Genomic DNA, 15178 nt, shown 5'->3' on the forward strand with positions numbered 1-15178 from the left:
AGCAAAATCGGTCTCACCAATCTATTTTGGTCTCCTCTCGCCACCACTTGTTATCTGGACGATTGCACTAACCTGACCTATGTGACAGGTAGATGGGTGATTCCTGCACCCATTCTCCACATGGCAAACCAGCAGACCTGACTATGTTCTCTAGATCTTTAAAGGATCTGTCAGTGGCCTCCCATTATCACTAGTGTAAACATGGCAGTTTACACTATGTAAACTGTATGTATGTATGTATGTATGGCTGAAAGGGTTGCGCATAAGCTGCCTTCCCTCTACTTGGCCAATCTCATCTTGTGCAGAACTTTCCCCTCACGCTGCTCTGGTTTCCTGTTTCCTCAACAAAATTATGGGCTCATTAGGGCTCAGGCCTGTACACATGCTGTCCCTTTGCCTGATTTAGTTGTCTCCCATGCTCTTTGCTTGGCTGAGGTATACTCATCCTTCATTTGAGTTGGCCATGGCTTCCTCCAGTCAGCTTTCTCCAGAGGCCTCCATAACCAACCCCACTGGTCTTTCCCTATCAGCAAGGTCAATGTGCACCATTATGATGATTTGTTTCAGGCCTCCCTCCTCCTAGCTCTGAGTAGTGCTCCAGGTAGCTGGGATGCTACCACACACCTTTCTGGAGGCCCAAAGGCCCATCATGTTGGTAAGGAAACAGAAGAAGCCAGGGCAGCATGGAGGGGGATTTTGTGTAAGATGAGATTGACCAAGTAGAGAGAAGTCAGTCCATGCAGGGCACTTGTGGTGCTGCAGGCTGACAGACCCCTGTATCTCCTGTCAGTCCCAGGACCCTGAGGCACCAATACTGACTGGCCCACCCACTTGGGCTCCTGTGATTTAGTGCAACCACCCTGCTATGAAATGATGCCCAGTCTCTATTTTTATAGCACACAAATTCTGGTGAAACTGAATCAATCATAGTTTGAGTTCTTCAGAGAAATTGTTTAACGTCACTATTATTGGAGCTGCCAGTCTTGTGATGATTCCCCAAAACAACATGTTTTATCTATAAAAATAATCTGAGTGGTACAAACATTTTGTCTATTTTTTCAGGCACTGGAATGTCACAGCACCTTCCATAGAGGGACCCTGGGGAAACCATCCTGAAGCTTACTTCCACTCTCCCAACCCTACTGACCCTGTGAGGACCTTTGACAATTGTCTCAGGTCCTTCCAGCTATGGTAGGGATGAAGCTTCTCTAGAGCCTGGTTTGAGACTGGCAAGGTGCCTGTCTTTGCCAGCATCTCAGTGAAGCCATTCTGTCCACCCCTATCAGTTTTGCAGAGTGCATAAGATATACAAAGTTTGGGGGATATGACACTAAAACAGCCCCTGCCATAAATGGTGTTCTAGGTTGAATAATTGTGCTCCCCCCAAGAAATTATATGTTGAAGTCTAATGTTTGGATCTATAATTTTTGTTTGTACCTGGGATTGAACTCAGGCACTTGAACACTAGGACACTGAACCATATCCCTAGCCCAATTTTGTATTTTATTTAGACACAAGGTCTCACTAAGTTGCTTAATGCCTCACTTTTGCCAAAGCTGGTTTTGAACTCACGATCCTCCTACCTCAGCCTCCTGAGCCATGGATTACACACATGTGCCACTGTGCCCGGCTGAATCTATGATCGTTAAAGTGGTAACTAGAGTAAACTGAATTGATTACAGTGAGCCCTAATCCAGTGTGACTGGAGATTGAGAAACAAAAGGGCACATAGGAAAGGCCATGTGAAGATCCAGGGAGGAGACAGCTATCTATACGCTAAGGAGTAAGGCTTGGGAAGGAACCAACCTGGCACACACCTTGAGCTTGGATTTCCAGGCTCTAGAACTGTGAGGAAGTAAGTCCCTGTTTAAGCCATACTCTGGAGTACTTCATTATGGCAGCCTAACAAATTATTGCATGTAGCTTGGACCCTGATTGGAGAATATAAGCAGTCAACACAGTTGCTTTTACACTTTTTAATTTTTTTTAGTTTTAGTTGGACACAATACCTCCATTTAATTTATTTATTTGTTATGTGGTGCTGAGGACTGAACCCAGCACCTCACACATGCTAGCAAGTGCTCCACCACTGAGCCATAACCCCAGCCCCTGCTTTTATATCTTTTAATTAAACACTTACCACAAACCAAGAACCATATTGTGTTCTGGGGAAGAAGTGGTAAGAAAATTTATTCGGTGGTCCCTGACTTTATGGAGTTAACAGTTTGGAAAGGGAGAGTCAGGGGAAATGGTGGATAGTCAACACAAAAGCAAACTGACATGACTGTTCTAAGCCTGGTGCAGTGGCTCAGGAGGTTGAAGCAGGAGGATGGCAAATTCAAGGCCAGTCTCAGCAACTTAGCAAGACCCTGTCTCAAAATTCAAAAAAAGGGAGGGGCTGGGGATGTGGCTCCCCAGTGGTTAAGCCCCTAGTCCATGGGTTCAATCCCCAGCACCAAAATAATAATTAATAATAATAATAATAAAATAAAGTGACCCTTTTCTGAATGAACCCCACAGTGCAATATGTGAGTAGCCTGGGGTGGGACAATCAGGGTAGACCTGAATTCACGAGATAAATGTTTCCTTCCTTTGAGCCCTTGGCTGAATGACATACCTTTTTGGCCTTGCTTCTGTAGGGTATAAAATAGAGCTGATTATAAAGACACATCCCAGTGTTTTTGGAAGGACTATCTCAGCTAATCCATGTATAGGTCTGGTACACACTAACTTCCCCATAAATGCTGGTTATGCTCATTTATAAGCATAAATCATGGGCACTTCCCACTGTCCATTCATTGCCCTCAAGCCCATAGGCAGAATGAGCAGAGAGGGAAAGGGTGAGAAGAGGCTTTGCTTATCACCTCATTCCCTGTCTCCGCTTCCCTACTATCACTTCATTAAGATCCTGACCCTGATTTGTCTTCACCCTCAAGATAAAAGCAATCAAAGTATCTTGATTCTGGAACTTGTGGCCTCATGGTATAGTGGTAGATAAGAAGGAGATGACCAATGCCTTGGTTGGTGTCCCAAAGGAGACTTTGGAAGCCAGGAGCCTTGTTATCTATTAGCTTCCTTGCATGGGCTAGCCTGTAACCCTAAGTCACCACCTAGAACACTGGTATCTGGAAAAAGAGACCTAGGTTCAAAATCTGCATTCACAATCTGACCCAATCTGTGTGCTGGGGTACAGTTGATGGGCCTTCATTTGACTTCTCATTATCTTCAGAAGGTTGGCTTCACTCAACTAAGCCAGTCTGAGATAAGAATGAAACCCAGGGTCTCCAGCTGACATTTCTGGCATTGTCTATGTGGCCCCAGAATCCATTACCTTTGTTCTACTGCTGCCAGGGCCTGCCCCATTAAAGGGCAGCTTGCTGTCATTGCTGGGAAGGCTGAGGATGTGGTAGAGTGCTTAATTAACATGCATGAGACCCTGGGTTTGATCCTCAGCATCACAAATAGTGTCTCCAATAACTTCCATTACTGGGGGGTTGGCACAACCCCATGGCTTCATCTTGCTACACATCAATGGCTGGCAGTCTTTGGGGCAAGACCAGATTTCCTTCATATGGATGCTGAGATATCATTGCCCTCTGAGTTGTCCCTGACCCTTGCCATCCTCAGAACTCAGGAACCAGCTGGGGAAAAGCCTAAGTATTGTGTCCCATCCACAAAGGACACAGGAAGACTCCTTCCCACCCCTTCTCCAGCATCTTTCTAGCAAGGGACAACTCTGTTAGTAAACAATGACAAAGTGACAGGGAAGTTGTCAACCAAGATCTGTGACAGATCTTACTAACTTCATCCCGGGGGCGATGGGGAAGATCACTGGACAAAACATGGGGACAAGGTATGAGACCTGGAGCACCTTTGCTTCCTTATCCTAAACTGTTTTCTGCTATGTCATCATCTACAGTCTATCTTTTGGAAAACCACACTTGACTGCCAGCCATCCATACTCTATGGAAGTTTGGAAGTCATCAGGGATACAAGATGGACCAGGACAGGATGCAAGTGGATGTTGTTTGCTCTTTATTTTTATTCTTTATCTTCTTGTACAGAAAGAGACAAAAGTTAACAGCGAAGCTCGACAATCACAAAAAGCAAGAAAGCGAGAGCAATAGAGGTCAGAAGCAAGTTTGCTCGTTGCCCCCAGGATCTAATGAAATCCTGACATATTACTGAATACACAGATTTCCCAGCTGACATAGGTCAACACATAAATATGAGCACAATTTAAAGTGGTACCAAAATTAATCCATTTCACAGTAATCATTTCTATAAGCTCAGTTGCACATACCAGGGTTTCCACTGTCACAAATTCACAATTACAGAGTGAAATAGCAGGTGTGTTGAGGCCTGGGAAAGTGGCATCTGTGAAAGGAGACAGACTGGAAGGCAAAAGCAGCTAGGGTACTGGTCCCATTCTGGGTATCTGTGTTAATGCTTGGCTGGGGGCAGGAGAAGGGCAGGCACTGTTCAGCAGTCAGATAGCAGTACAGTGAAACAACTGTTGAGCGCTGAGCCCAAGGGGGTGTGCTGTTTGGATATCTTTGTGAGAGAAATTCCTGCTAGAGAGAGAGAGACTCACCGCCCACAGCCTGTGAAAGGAAAAGCTCCCGAAGTTTAAATATTTGGGGGCAAATGATGGGAGCAGCCAGTCTGCAAGCACAACATCTGCTTTACAGAATACTTAGAAAGACATATACTTGTGTTTAAAATTGCAGTGAAGTTCACAAACTATGTTATTCAGAGGATAAATACAAGAGTGGACTGAAAGGCTGAAATTTCCCACAATGGAGAGAGAACAAGGGATCACCCTGCACAGAAGGAACCTTACAGACGAGAAATGCTGAACCCCAAAGCTGAAGGCACGGTGAAGGGATCCTTAATATCTTGAGCCTTTCCTTTGTAAAGGGGACTCACTTTAAACTGGATTCCTCTTACACAGAAGACCCTGGAAATTGACCGACGGGAAGTATCTTTTAAATATTTTTATGTAGCGGGAATTGCAGCTATCGTGAATTATCTCAAATTGTGATTTTCTCTAAGTTCTGAATTATAGTGGGCTTCAAATTAATGGGCTTTTACAGTAGCTGCAAGCAGTCTGATTACAGTACTTTTAAATTAGCTAATTATACTGATTAGTATTAGTAGACTTCAGTGGGGGAGTGTGTGCTTGTTTCTGAATCGGAGAAGCCCTGAAATGGAGCTTCATCCCTTGTCAAGCTGAAAAGCAGTTCAGCCTTGACTGTGAGTGGACACACAGGAGCCAGAGCATATACATTGTTCTAGAAAGAGCCTTGGTGAGTCAGAGAGCCTCTCTCCATCATCTTGCTCTCACTTGGACAAAAGAACAATCCAGAGGCAGTGCTTTTTTTTTTTTTTATTTTCTCATGGGATACAAGTTGGTTGTCAAAAAATCTACTCTGCCTGGGGGCTGGGAGTCTCCTTGCACTTGGAGAAGGGAAGCATCTGGCTCCAACTACTTAACAAAAAGACACTTTCCTGTCCTGAATTCTGAATTCCTCCAATGGGCTACCAAAAAAAGACAATGTCCATCAAATCAGGCACATTCCTGTTTTCCAAAGCACCCTAAAGATTTCACACTAATGGCAGTGGGATTGGCAAGTAGAAAGGAGGCCTTGGCCTCCTGGGTCCAACTGCTCAGCACTGCGTCTCCCTCAGCCAGGGCACAACGCAGCTGTGCAGGGGATGTGCACGCGCCAGGCACCTGTGCACCCCACTCTTTCTCTTGTGCTTTCATTTTGAAAACCCAAGGAGATGGGCAATGGGGAAGGGACAGGATTGCAATTCTTGTTTTAAAAAGTGTTAAAAAGTTTTTGGTTGAAAATGAGTGACAGTCATATTTCAAGGAACTTTTTAAAGCCTTTTCTTTTTTAATGAAAAATATCTAAGTAACTAGCCCTGCCATTCCCAGAGTCAATTGTAACACATCTTTCCACACACACACGCACACACACAAAAAAAATATCCAGGAGTACTGAGAATTCCTTCAGCTTCTGATGCCCACAGAACAGAGCCAAGGCTGGGGCACCATGCCAAAAGAGCGTAAGTGAGGGACCCACAGAGTGAAACGCCTTCATCTTCTTCCAAAGCCTTTTGTGGGGGGACAAAAAGTGATGACTTTGGATGGGGGCTCCAACAGTTAATCTCGGTTTTCCTCACTCAGGGCCCTGTCAAGGCTGCCCAGCCCTAGGAGGGGACATTCCTTCTTTCAGACCGGATCCCTCCTGGTACAAATATAGCCGCACGCCGGCTATTGTTTCAGATAAGCAATGAGAAAAGGCAACGTGCATACGTGTATACACACACACACACTCATACACAAGTCCAAAAACAACAAAAATGTGGCTACTGAAGTGTTAGCATTGTATCAAATCAACATTCATACAAAGACAGTTTGAAAAGATATGTACAGGGCATTCGTAAAAGCCAAGTGTGCACCGCAAGGAGTTCTACCCACTGTGCATACTCTACAGTCTTTTTTTTTTTACTGTATGCTGCAAAAACCATCCCAGAGGCTTTGGCACAACCCCACCTGGAAAAACTCGGTGAAGCACCTGAACCAGAGACCACAGGCTTTAAAGAATTGTGTCTGGCTCTCCCTGCGGTCTGTCCTCAGCCCAAGGAACACCTGCTGCCCTCCACAGACCAGTCTCCAGGCTTCTGCTTCCTACTCTCTCTGTTGGCCACCACTCAGCCTCAAGATACTGGGCTCAACAGATGCCATGGGCAGTGGGCATTCCTTGGCATAATCCCTCTGGCTCTGGTGAGTGGAACCTATGCCTGGTTCTCTGCTACATGGTAGGGGGAAGGGAGACACATTGGGCTAGGTCTCTTTTCACATGCTCCCAGGTCACTCTTGGGCACCTGCTTGAGAAAATCCTGGGAAAACTGGGGCTGGCCCCAGAGTTTCTGGTTTTCTCCAGGTCCTCCAACATGGCTGAATGGAATTGGCCCCAGTTTCCATCATTGAAAAAGTAAGGAACCTTTCAGGCCAAAAGTCCCTTCATGAGGAAGGGCAGGAGTGCAATGCTAGTGGTCCAGGGAAGGGAAAGAGGAAGGTAGGCAAGTGGGAATGCCACCTGGTCAGCATCTCTGGCATTAGAGAACACTGAGAGGGCAGAGGATACAAAAAGGGTCATCTGGCTGGAGATTCCTCAGGTTGAGACTCAACATCAGAGGCAGAAAGGCCCTCAGAAAATCTTACATATTTCTAGAAGAATCCCCCTAAGGGCAAGCCTCACTGGCTCCATGGTGCTTCAAGCATTAGCTTAGTCAACCTCCTGAGGCTGTGAGGAAGAAGGAAGGATGGGAAAACATACCCACAGGATCACATTAGTCAAGCTGTCAGCCTCCTGACTTTGAACATGTACTGGGACTTTCCCCAGGACTGAATGGGGCCTCCAGAAATCATCTGTGGCCCCAAGGCAAGGCTGTATGCAGGGAATGAGTCCCGGGATGTCTGCCTTGGAGAGCTGTTTAGACAAGGAAGCTTGTTATCAGTGGGCTTTAAATTGCTGCAGTTGCCAATAGACCCTTGCTCTGCACTCTTTTGGGCCCCAAAAAATTTGCTACATTTTTTAAAGCACCACAGAGGAAAAATGATTTGGCACTGCAGCCAGGAGGATGGTGAGGGGGTGGAGACAGATGGTATCAACAATGCCTTTTGCATGGTTACTGGCACAGTTACAGAGCAGGTCACCTTGCCCAATTGCTGTCCAAAGCCTCACCATAAATGGACCAGCACCTAGCCATGGCAGAGCAAACCCTGGATGGGCCTTCAACCCCAGGTCATGGGCTCCCACACAAATAAATTTTGAAAAAGAGACACTTTGGGATCTTCTCCTCAGGTGGGCACCATCATTAAGGAGAAATAATCAATTTGAAGTTCAAGTTCAATGCATCTATTCACAAAAAGGGAAGTATCCTAAAATTTCAAAGCCAGAGAGCTCCATGCTGAGGAGGCCAATCTCATGGGTTTAATTGTACTGTGGATTAATCAACCACACCAGGAGAAGACTTCAGCTACGGGACCCAGTCTGCAGCCTAGTCCTTTAGGAGGGCATGAACTCTACAGGCAGGGTCAGGAGCATCAGTTTTCCCCAGGACAAAGTGCTTCTGGGCTGCAAGTGGGCTCAGGCCTATGGGTAGTGGTTTTAACAGAGCTGGTATACAGGTCTGGGGAGATCAAGCACACCAGAAAAGGGTGGCACAGTTCTTGCGGGCCCCTTGGTCAATCTGCAGGGAGGAGCTCTGCTACCCAGCCCCCCGCCCTGCATCCTTCACACAGACCTGGTCAGGAGGGTGGGGGTGGAGTCACAGAACTGTGCAACTGACTTCCCTAGGCCTCATAAGAATGGCCTGGGTGCTACTGTTTGTTATTCATCTTTGTTATTACATTTTTGTAATTACATGATTTGTTTTGTTGTTGCTAAATCCTTGTCCCATCCTTACAATGTAAGAGAGGACAGAAAGCACAGAACTGTTGAGGAAGACTGGTGCTGTGGGGCTGGCTTCTCTCCCTCACCTCTAGGCCCATACACAGGTCTCCAGCCAGCCCCACAGCTCCAGCCACAATCAACACAATGGACTGATTCCTTTGGCATTAAGAGAAGCCAGTCCCTGATGGGAGGACAGGACAGTGGGGGTTTGGGAGGTTTGGGAAGAGCTGGGCTCTCAGGTGTGTAGCTCTTCCCAGGGGTTTTGCCTCATGTGTGTTCCTGACCCCCATCCTCCCCACCTGTCTCTGACAACTGACTTCCTAAAAATCCACGGTTAGGGAATTATTTGGCAACAAGGAGGCTAAGGCTGTTTTGTGGTGGCACAGTCTTTCAAAAGTTGAAAAGAAAACAGGAGGCCTCAGAAAGAGGCTTTCACACAGGCCAGAACAAGTGACCTACTACTTGTCTGCACCAGGGCTGGCGGCCACTATCTCCTCATATTTTGGGGGTGGGTCACTGTAGGAGACACTGGCCTCCTCACTGCTGCCCTCCTGGGGTGCGGTCACCTCCTCGTAGGAGGGAGGAGGAGTGGCACTGGACAGCCTGGAGAGAGAGAGCTCAGGGAGGTAGAGAGTGCTCTCAAGCCGGACTGTGGCTCTGCCCCCTCGGCCAGACCCCAGCACCACCTGTTGGGTGCTCCCAGCCTCACGGTGACCAGAGGACTCTCCCTGGCTATGCACAGTGCCGCGATACACCATGACCCGGGGGAGGCTGTGCCCAGTGCGACTGGCTAGGTACCGGTTCTGAGCATAGGAGGGGTGATGACGAGTTGCTTTCTGCAGCTGGCACCTCCAGATGATGAACAAGGCGATGACAATCAGCAACGCTACTCCTAGCAGGGGCACAACCACATACATGGCATCCGAACTCTGGGAGGGGTCTCGGACTGAGTAGACAGCATTGGGGTACCCCTTCCAGAATTCCATCTGCAAAAGAAGAAGGGCTATTCACAATTGGGGAAGCTGGATGTAAGGAGATGCTCACCAAGTGCTCATGCTCCACATAGACCCCAGTGGCCTTCAGCAAGCCTCAGCTTAGGCTGGGCAGGACCTGGGGCTCTTTCCCACCATTCCTCTTCTGACTGCCCTGGAAAATCCATCAGAGAGAGGCTGTAGAATGGACCAAGCACAAAAGACATCGGTCCCATGTGAGAAGGCCCTCCCAAAATCAGGCAATGGAACTGGAAGGGCATTTGATCTGTTCCTCTCTGACCCCAGTGGATATGCTAAGCTGGGGTGGCTTTTGTTCCTTGCTTCTGACCCAGCCCAGGTATCCAGGTCTGTTATTGTTGTTCCTGGGTCTACTTTTACCCCCAGAACCCAGCCCCAAGGTAGTACATGCCGTTTTCTCTTTGTTCTCAAACACCTCCTTGACTTCCTCGTAGCTGCAGATCTCTTCCATGCACTCTCGCTCAATGGTGCCCTGGCGCAGCTCCTCCAGGAACTCGTTGGCACGAGGGAATCGTTTCAGGACAGAATGTGCATTCTTGGCCTCCAGAAACACTGAGGAGAGAGTGGTACTGAGGACTGCAATGGGGATACCCAGGCTAGCCCGGGGACGGAGGCACAATTAGGGCGGGAAACAAGGCAAAACCAGCAACCACATGCCAGGCTTCCTCCACCCAGAGGGTGGGTTGCTCTTTGCAAACGGGGTAAAAGGGATGACTGTCTACAATGCCATGCTATTCCTATCTAGACTCCAAGGATCCTGGAAGGGTCCAAGCCCCTGATAATACAAAGAAAAATGAGAACCAACAGAAAGGGCAAGAAAGAATGCAAGTTCTGAGTTCTGTAGCCATCCATGAATAAATAAACAGGATCTGCATTTACGTCTTTGACACTGATGCTGGTGGGACTCATACTGGTAATCACACAGGACTCCACCAGGAAGGCATCCATTTGCCTGAACTGGCTGCCTGTGCCATCAGGTCACCTGGCATGAGTAGTTTTACTTGGGCATTCTAGTACAAAGCCAGGCTGAGGAGACTAAATGCATATGAACCTGAGAGTACATCCTGGAATAGAGGCTTGGGGTCTACATGGAGAGTCTAAACATTAGTAGATCTGGCACATACCCTTCCTGAAAAACTGCCATTAAGTGGTAACCATATATATATTCCAAAAGAACAAACCCAGCTACAGTTGTATGACTGACATGAAATGAGCTATGTATCTCCAAAGCTGAAGTTTTGGAAGATGAAATAAGAGGTAACATTTGCTCCTGGTGTTCATCCAGAGGTGGGCACCTCTTAGTTTCCCCTTCTCTAGGCCTCATGGCCTGTCACATTAGTGTGTTACAAAGGCCTGGTAAGTGCACATCTCCAAGTAACACATGCTCCAGAAGTCAGCCTCGGGATGAAGAGAAGCTGCTGCTCAGCCAATTGGACAAGAGCCACAGGGCCACCTAGGGAGAGGAAAGCTGAGAAGGACTTGAAAAATGAACATGTTCTTCTCCCATGAGTCCCTAGGCAGGGCTGAAACCCATTCTGCTGGGTCAGGAGAAACTCACCTGCCATGATGCTCCCTCAGGCTTCAGTGGCTCACTCGCCTGGCAAGAGAGAAAAACAGAGTTGTGGTAAAATCACACCTTCATATCTTTGGGGAACCCCCTCCCTGCCCTGGAATGGGACACCCCACACTGACCTGGTCAAAAGATCAAAGCAGCACATCGTGAGGTGCAGCACCCTCCATGCCCTCCACTCATACCTCCCGTTGTTCTCATTCTCCCCCAGGCTCTTCTCTAGAGCTTCCCAGGGACCCAACAGAGCCCAAAACAAACCTTTCAGCTATTTCCCACAAGAACACATAAGGGTTGACCTTTTTCTTTAAAAAGGAAAACTCCTACAAGCTAAAGCTCTTTCTTTCCTCACCCCCTCAATGAATCTTTGTGCCTTCACACTGGAAAGGACCTCAAAGACAGATAAGGAAATGAAGCCCAGAGAAAAGGGGGAGGGGGAGATTGGGCAAGGTTAAGCAAATGAACCACAACAGAGACAGGACCTGAATTCAGAAATAATTCTGATCACAATGGAGTGTCCCAGATGCCTTTAATGACAAGCACATTCCTTGAAAACCAAACTTAAGACAACAACCACCATCTCCAATGTCCTACAGTAACCATCTGCAGACGCCTGTTCTGCATGGTCAGATCCCCCACCTACAACACAGTCATATTCTTACAATCCCAAAACAAGATAACCTGCTCGGTTCATTTTCACCATTCAGGGAGGCAAGATAACTGGGCTGTTCTGGAAGCAGGCATCTCTCAGTCTCTTTGTGTTAAAGTCCACTGAAGCAGAGTACCAAGAAATGGATTTAAACAATCAAAACTGAGACAAAGGGCTGCAATAGAGCTCAGGGACAGAGCACTTGCTTAGCATGTGCAAGGTCCTGTGTTCCATCCTCAACACACACATGTGCATGCAAACACACCCACACCTACACCCACACACACAAACACCCCTGAGATACTAACTAGAAGAGTTGCCTCTACCATGAACTAGCATCTCACAGCCTCCTCTCATTTTCTCCTAAGGAGTTATCTGGCCAATATGTAAACCATGGGCACAGTGTACCACTCTCCTGCCCCTCCTTGCAACACACATTCCTATGCACTAATCCACCATATTCTGGAGCACTGGACAGGCCATCCACATCTGGGAGCAATCATCCCCACTGTTCCCCTCCCCAAGCAGAAGCTCATGTTTTATGACTAACGGGATGCAAGACATGTGAGCTGTGTAACCCATTATGCTACCCTTTTTGCCTAGACTGCCAGGAAGTTCAGTGTTAACACTAATAGTCCAGCACATGCGCCCTGGGGCCCCAGCTGTTAGGCACATATGCTTCTCTCCTACAAGTTAGTGTGGTTTTCTATTTATGTTTCCAGAATCCTATTGTACATTTACACTGTGGCTTCTAATCCTCTTGGCAAACAGGTAGGATAGAAAGCATGGATAAATTCACAATGAAAGGAAAAACAACAAATCTAACATCCATCTGTGGTATCACCATGTCAAGGGACTTTCTCTATTGAATCTTGCAACAATCTCACCAAAGACTCTTGACATATGAATGTGAATTTGCCAAAACATGGGCCTACCATTTTGTGACAGTTGTCACTTAATGTTTATAATGGTAAAGATGGGACATTATCTCAAAATTCTGCCTTCATTATGGATATCCAAAGCCCATGTCTTGAGGTGTGGGGCTATCAAGCCTGACAGCAAGGTCTTTTGGTTGAAGGAAAATGGAACCGTTGTATCAGTGTTTGAAAAGAATGAACAAAGGTTTCACTAATAAGGGAAGAAAGAAAAATATGCTTCAATGCTTACGGAAGGGAACTGCGATGTTTTTAATTTTTTTTACATGGAAAAATTACATAATAGCATACATACAGCCAGCTACCTTTTGTCCCAAACACATAGACTTTGGTGCATGCACACCCACACATATCACGGACCCAAGTGTAGGTTATTCTGGCACCTGCAGAAGTCCTTAGTTCATTTTTAAGCTTCAAAGGAGCCAAGATCTCCCCAAAACAGCTCACATGGCATTGCCCACGCCATTAGCAATTCTGTAGCCACCATCACTGCTGCTGCTGCCTGCCATGAGGCCTCCTCCCCCTCCCTCCCCAAAATTTAGCGCCTGCTTCTTCCCCTATAAATACACCATCAATAGGCAGTTACTATGGCAACAGTGAAGAAACGCGAGGGCTCCACGACAGAGAATGCTGCTGCAGTCACGCATGTATATGTCCCTCCTGCCCCTGGTGGATACTGTAAAGCTGATTGTAGGCTGAAGGAATTTTTAACCCACTCCCCACAGGAACACAGCTGAATCCTGACAGCCTGGAAAGGAAGGAAGGCACGGAGCTGGCCACCACAAAGACCTTCCTTAACCCCACCCCAGGCCAAAGCTTGTGAATCACAGCGCTCTGGGACACACAGCTCCCAAAGTCCCTCACATGGGGACTGGTGGCCACCAGAGCACCTGGTGTCCAAAGACATGGCCTCAAACCACTTCTCCAAATCTTAGCCCTATTGATTTCCACCTCTCAGAACTGATCGGCAGGAAAGGGTTCTGTGATTTCCAAATCTCATGACTCATCGACCCACCCAGTGACACGGCAACTCCCAAATTATACTCAAACCCAAACTCTGGGGCCCCCATGTCCCCTGGCACTCATGCCATCCGTGAAAGTGCCTGTCCTCGCCCACCTTTGCCCGACACCAACACCTTGGCCAATAACTACTGCTTCTGGCCCAGCAACACTCTTCTCCCGGGTCTGCTCGAGACCCCAAACGCCTTGGCCGACAGGGCCTCCAGATCCGCCCCCCTCCCCAACAGTGCCCCATGCCCAGCTCGGTGGCCCTGGACACGGAACCGTGCCCTCGGGGATGGGACACCCAACCCAAACGGCCTCACCGTTCTCCGGGCCCAGGAGGCGGCCGCCCTGTTTGCGCACGCAGCCCGCCACCTCGCTGCTGCGCCTCTTCCAGCAGGGCCCCTGTCCCCGCCCACCTGCTCCCCGTCGGCCAAGCCCCCCAGCCCAGCCCAGCCCTCTCCTCCCTCTGTCCCTCCCAACCCCGCTGCCCTCCCGCCGCCCCAGGCGTCCGTAGCCCTCCCGGCCAGGGCCAAAGTGCGCCTGGAGCCCCGCCCCTCGCAGCCAGGCACCCAGGCCCTGCCCATTACCTCAATACCCCCCTGCCTGCCCCTGATCTCCTCTGGGGTCTCCGCCGCTGCCCGCCCCCCACACCCCGCCGTGCCAGGTCTGGCCTCGCGCCCCGCGCCTCGCGCGCCACCCTCGAACGCCACGACCGCTGTGCCCCAATCGCCAGGCCGCGATCGTCGCGCTGCACAGCGCACCAGGCCGCCAGGCCAGGAGAGGAAGGAGGGGTGGGGGCGACCAGAGCAGGCCGAGGGTTTAGGGCGGGAGGGCCGGCAAGCTGGGCCAGAGGGGCGGCGGCGCGCACCGATCACCGCGCGCCCGCGCCCCACTCCGCCGGCGCCGCCCCTGCCCCCGCCCGTGCCGCCGGGGGGCGGGGCCTGGCCAACGGGCCTGGGGCTCTCTGAGGACCCTCAGACACTTCACTGGACAAGTTGTGACCCAGGGCGTGGGCCCTCGGAAGACCTAGTGCAGCTGCGGGCTCTGGCGGCCGCACCCAAGGCCCGCGCGCCAGGCGTCCCTGAGCAACCCAACCCCCTCCTGTCCCCCACCAGTGCTCACCTGCCATTCTGGCTGGCCTAGCTCTGGGTGCCCGCCCAGAAGTGAGGGGCTAGTGCCAGCAGCCCGGGCCCGCTTTGAAGGGATTCCACTAAGCCCACAGAAGAAGGGCTAAGTCGAGGCCAGGTTCTGCCAGTGACTAAGTGACCTTGGCTTCCTCACTTACCCACCACCACACCCTGACCCTGGACAACAGGTTTCTCTGCAGTAAAATCTGAGAAATGGGGAGAATCCGGCTGCCTCCTTCTCAAAGATGAAGCTAGATGAAGGAAAAAACCTTAAGGTGCCAAAAGGGGAGAGTAAGGAATTTTCTGGGCCAGCAAGGAGCACCAGGTTGGGGAGGGGGCTCCACAGGCTGCTCTGTGGGAGGTTCAGCAAGATAGGACAGGACACTAGTAGCATAGGGATGACAGTAGTCCAGG

The 15178-nt window shown here is 49.3% G+C and overlaps 1 protein-coding gene across 3 annotated transcripts; it reads right to left on the reverse strand.

Annotated features, from left to right (window-relative positions):
- Positions 1-4022: 4022 nt before the first annotated feature.
- Positions 4023-14268, reverse strand: Prrg3 (proline rich and Gla domain 3). 3 transcript variants are annotated; one of them, XM_058582597.1, is made up of 4 exons: positions 14225-14268; positions 11040-11078; positions 9873-10033; positions 4023-9457 (listed from the first exon to the last, which is right to left on the reverse strand). In XM_058582597.1, the coding sequence occupies exons 2-4, from the start codon at positions 11044-11046 to the stop codon at positions 8930-8932; spliced, it is 696 nt and encodes a 231-aa protein (XP_058438580.1). In that variant the 5' UTR covers positions 11047-11078; positions 14225-14268; the 3' UTR covers positions 4023-8929. The 3 variants fall into 3 exon arrangements, with proteins under 3 accessions (XP_058438580.1, XP_046309422.1, XP_058438573.1); XM_046453466.2 differs by lacking the exon at positions 14225-14268 and adding an exon at positions 13958-14042; XM_058582590.1 differs by lacking the exon at positions 14225-14268 and adding an exon at positions 11174-13878.
- Positions 14269-15178: the final 910 nt, after the last annotated feature.

The sequence above is a fragment of the Marmota monax genome, unplaced genomic scaffold (assembly GCF_021218885.2).
Source record: "Marmota monax isolate L192 unplaced genomic scaffold, Marmota_monax_Labrador192_F-V1.1 WCK01_AAM20220418_F8-fsc00142, whole genome shotgun sequence".
NCBI classification, from domain to species: Eukaryota; Metazoa; Chordata; class Mammalia; order Rodentia; family Sciuridae; genus Marmota; species Marmota monax.

Excerpts from the sequence above, each read along its gene's own strand:
- Prrg3 (XM_058582597.1), bottom strand. Across the intron at positions 9,458-9,872 it reads TTGAGAACAAAGAGAAAACG|ATGGAATTCTGGAAGGGGTA; the intron begins GCATGTACTACC and ends CTTCTTTTGCAG.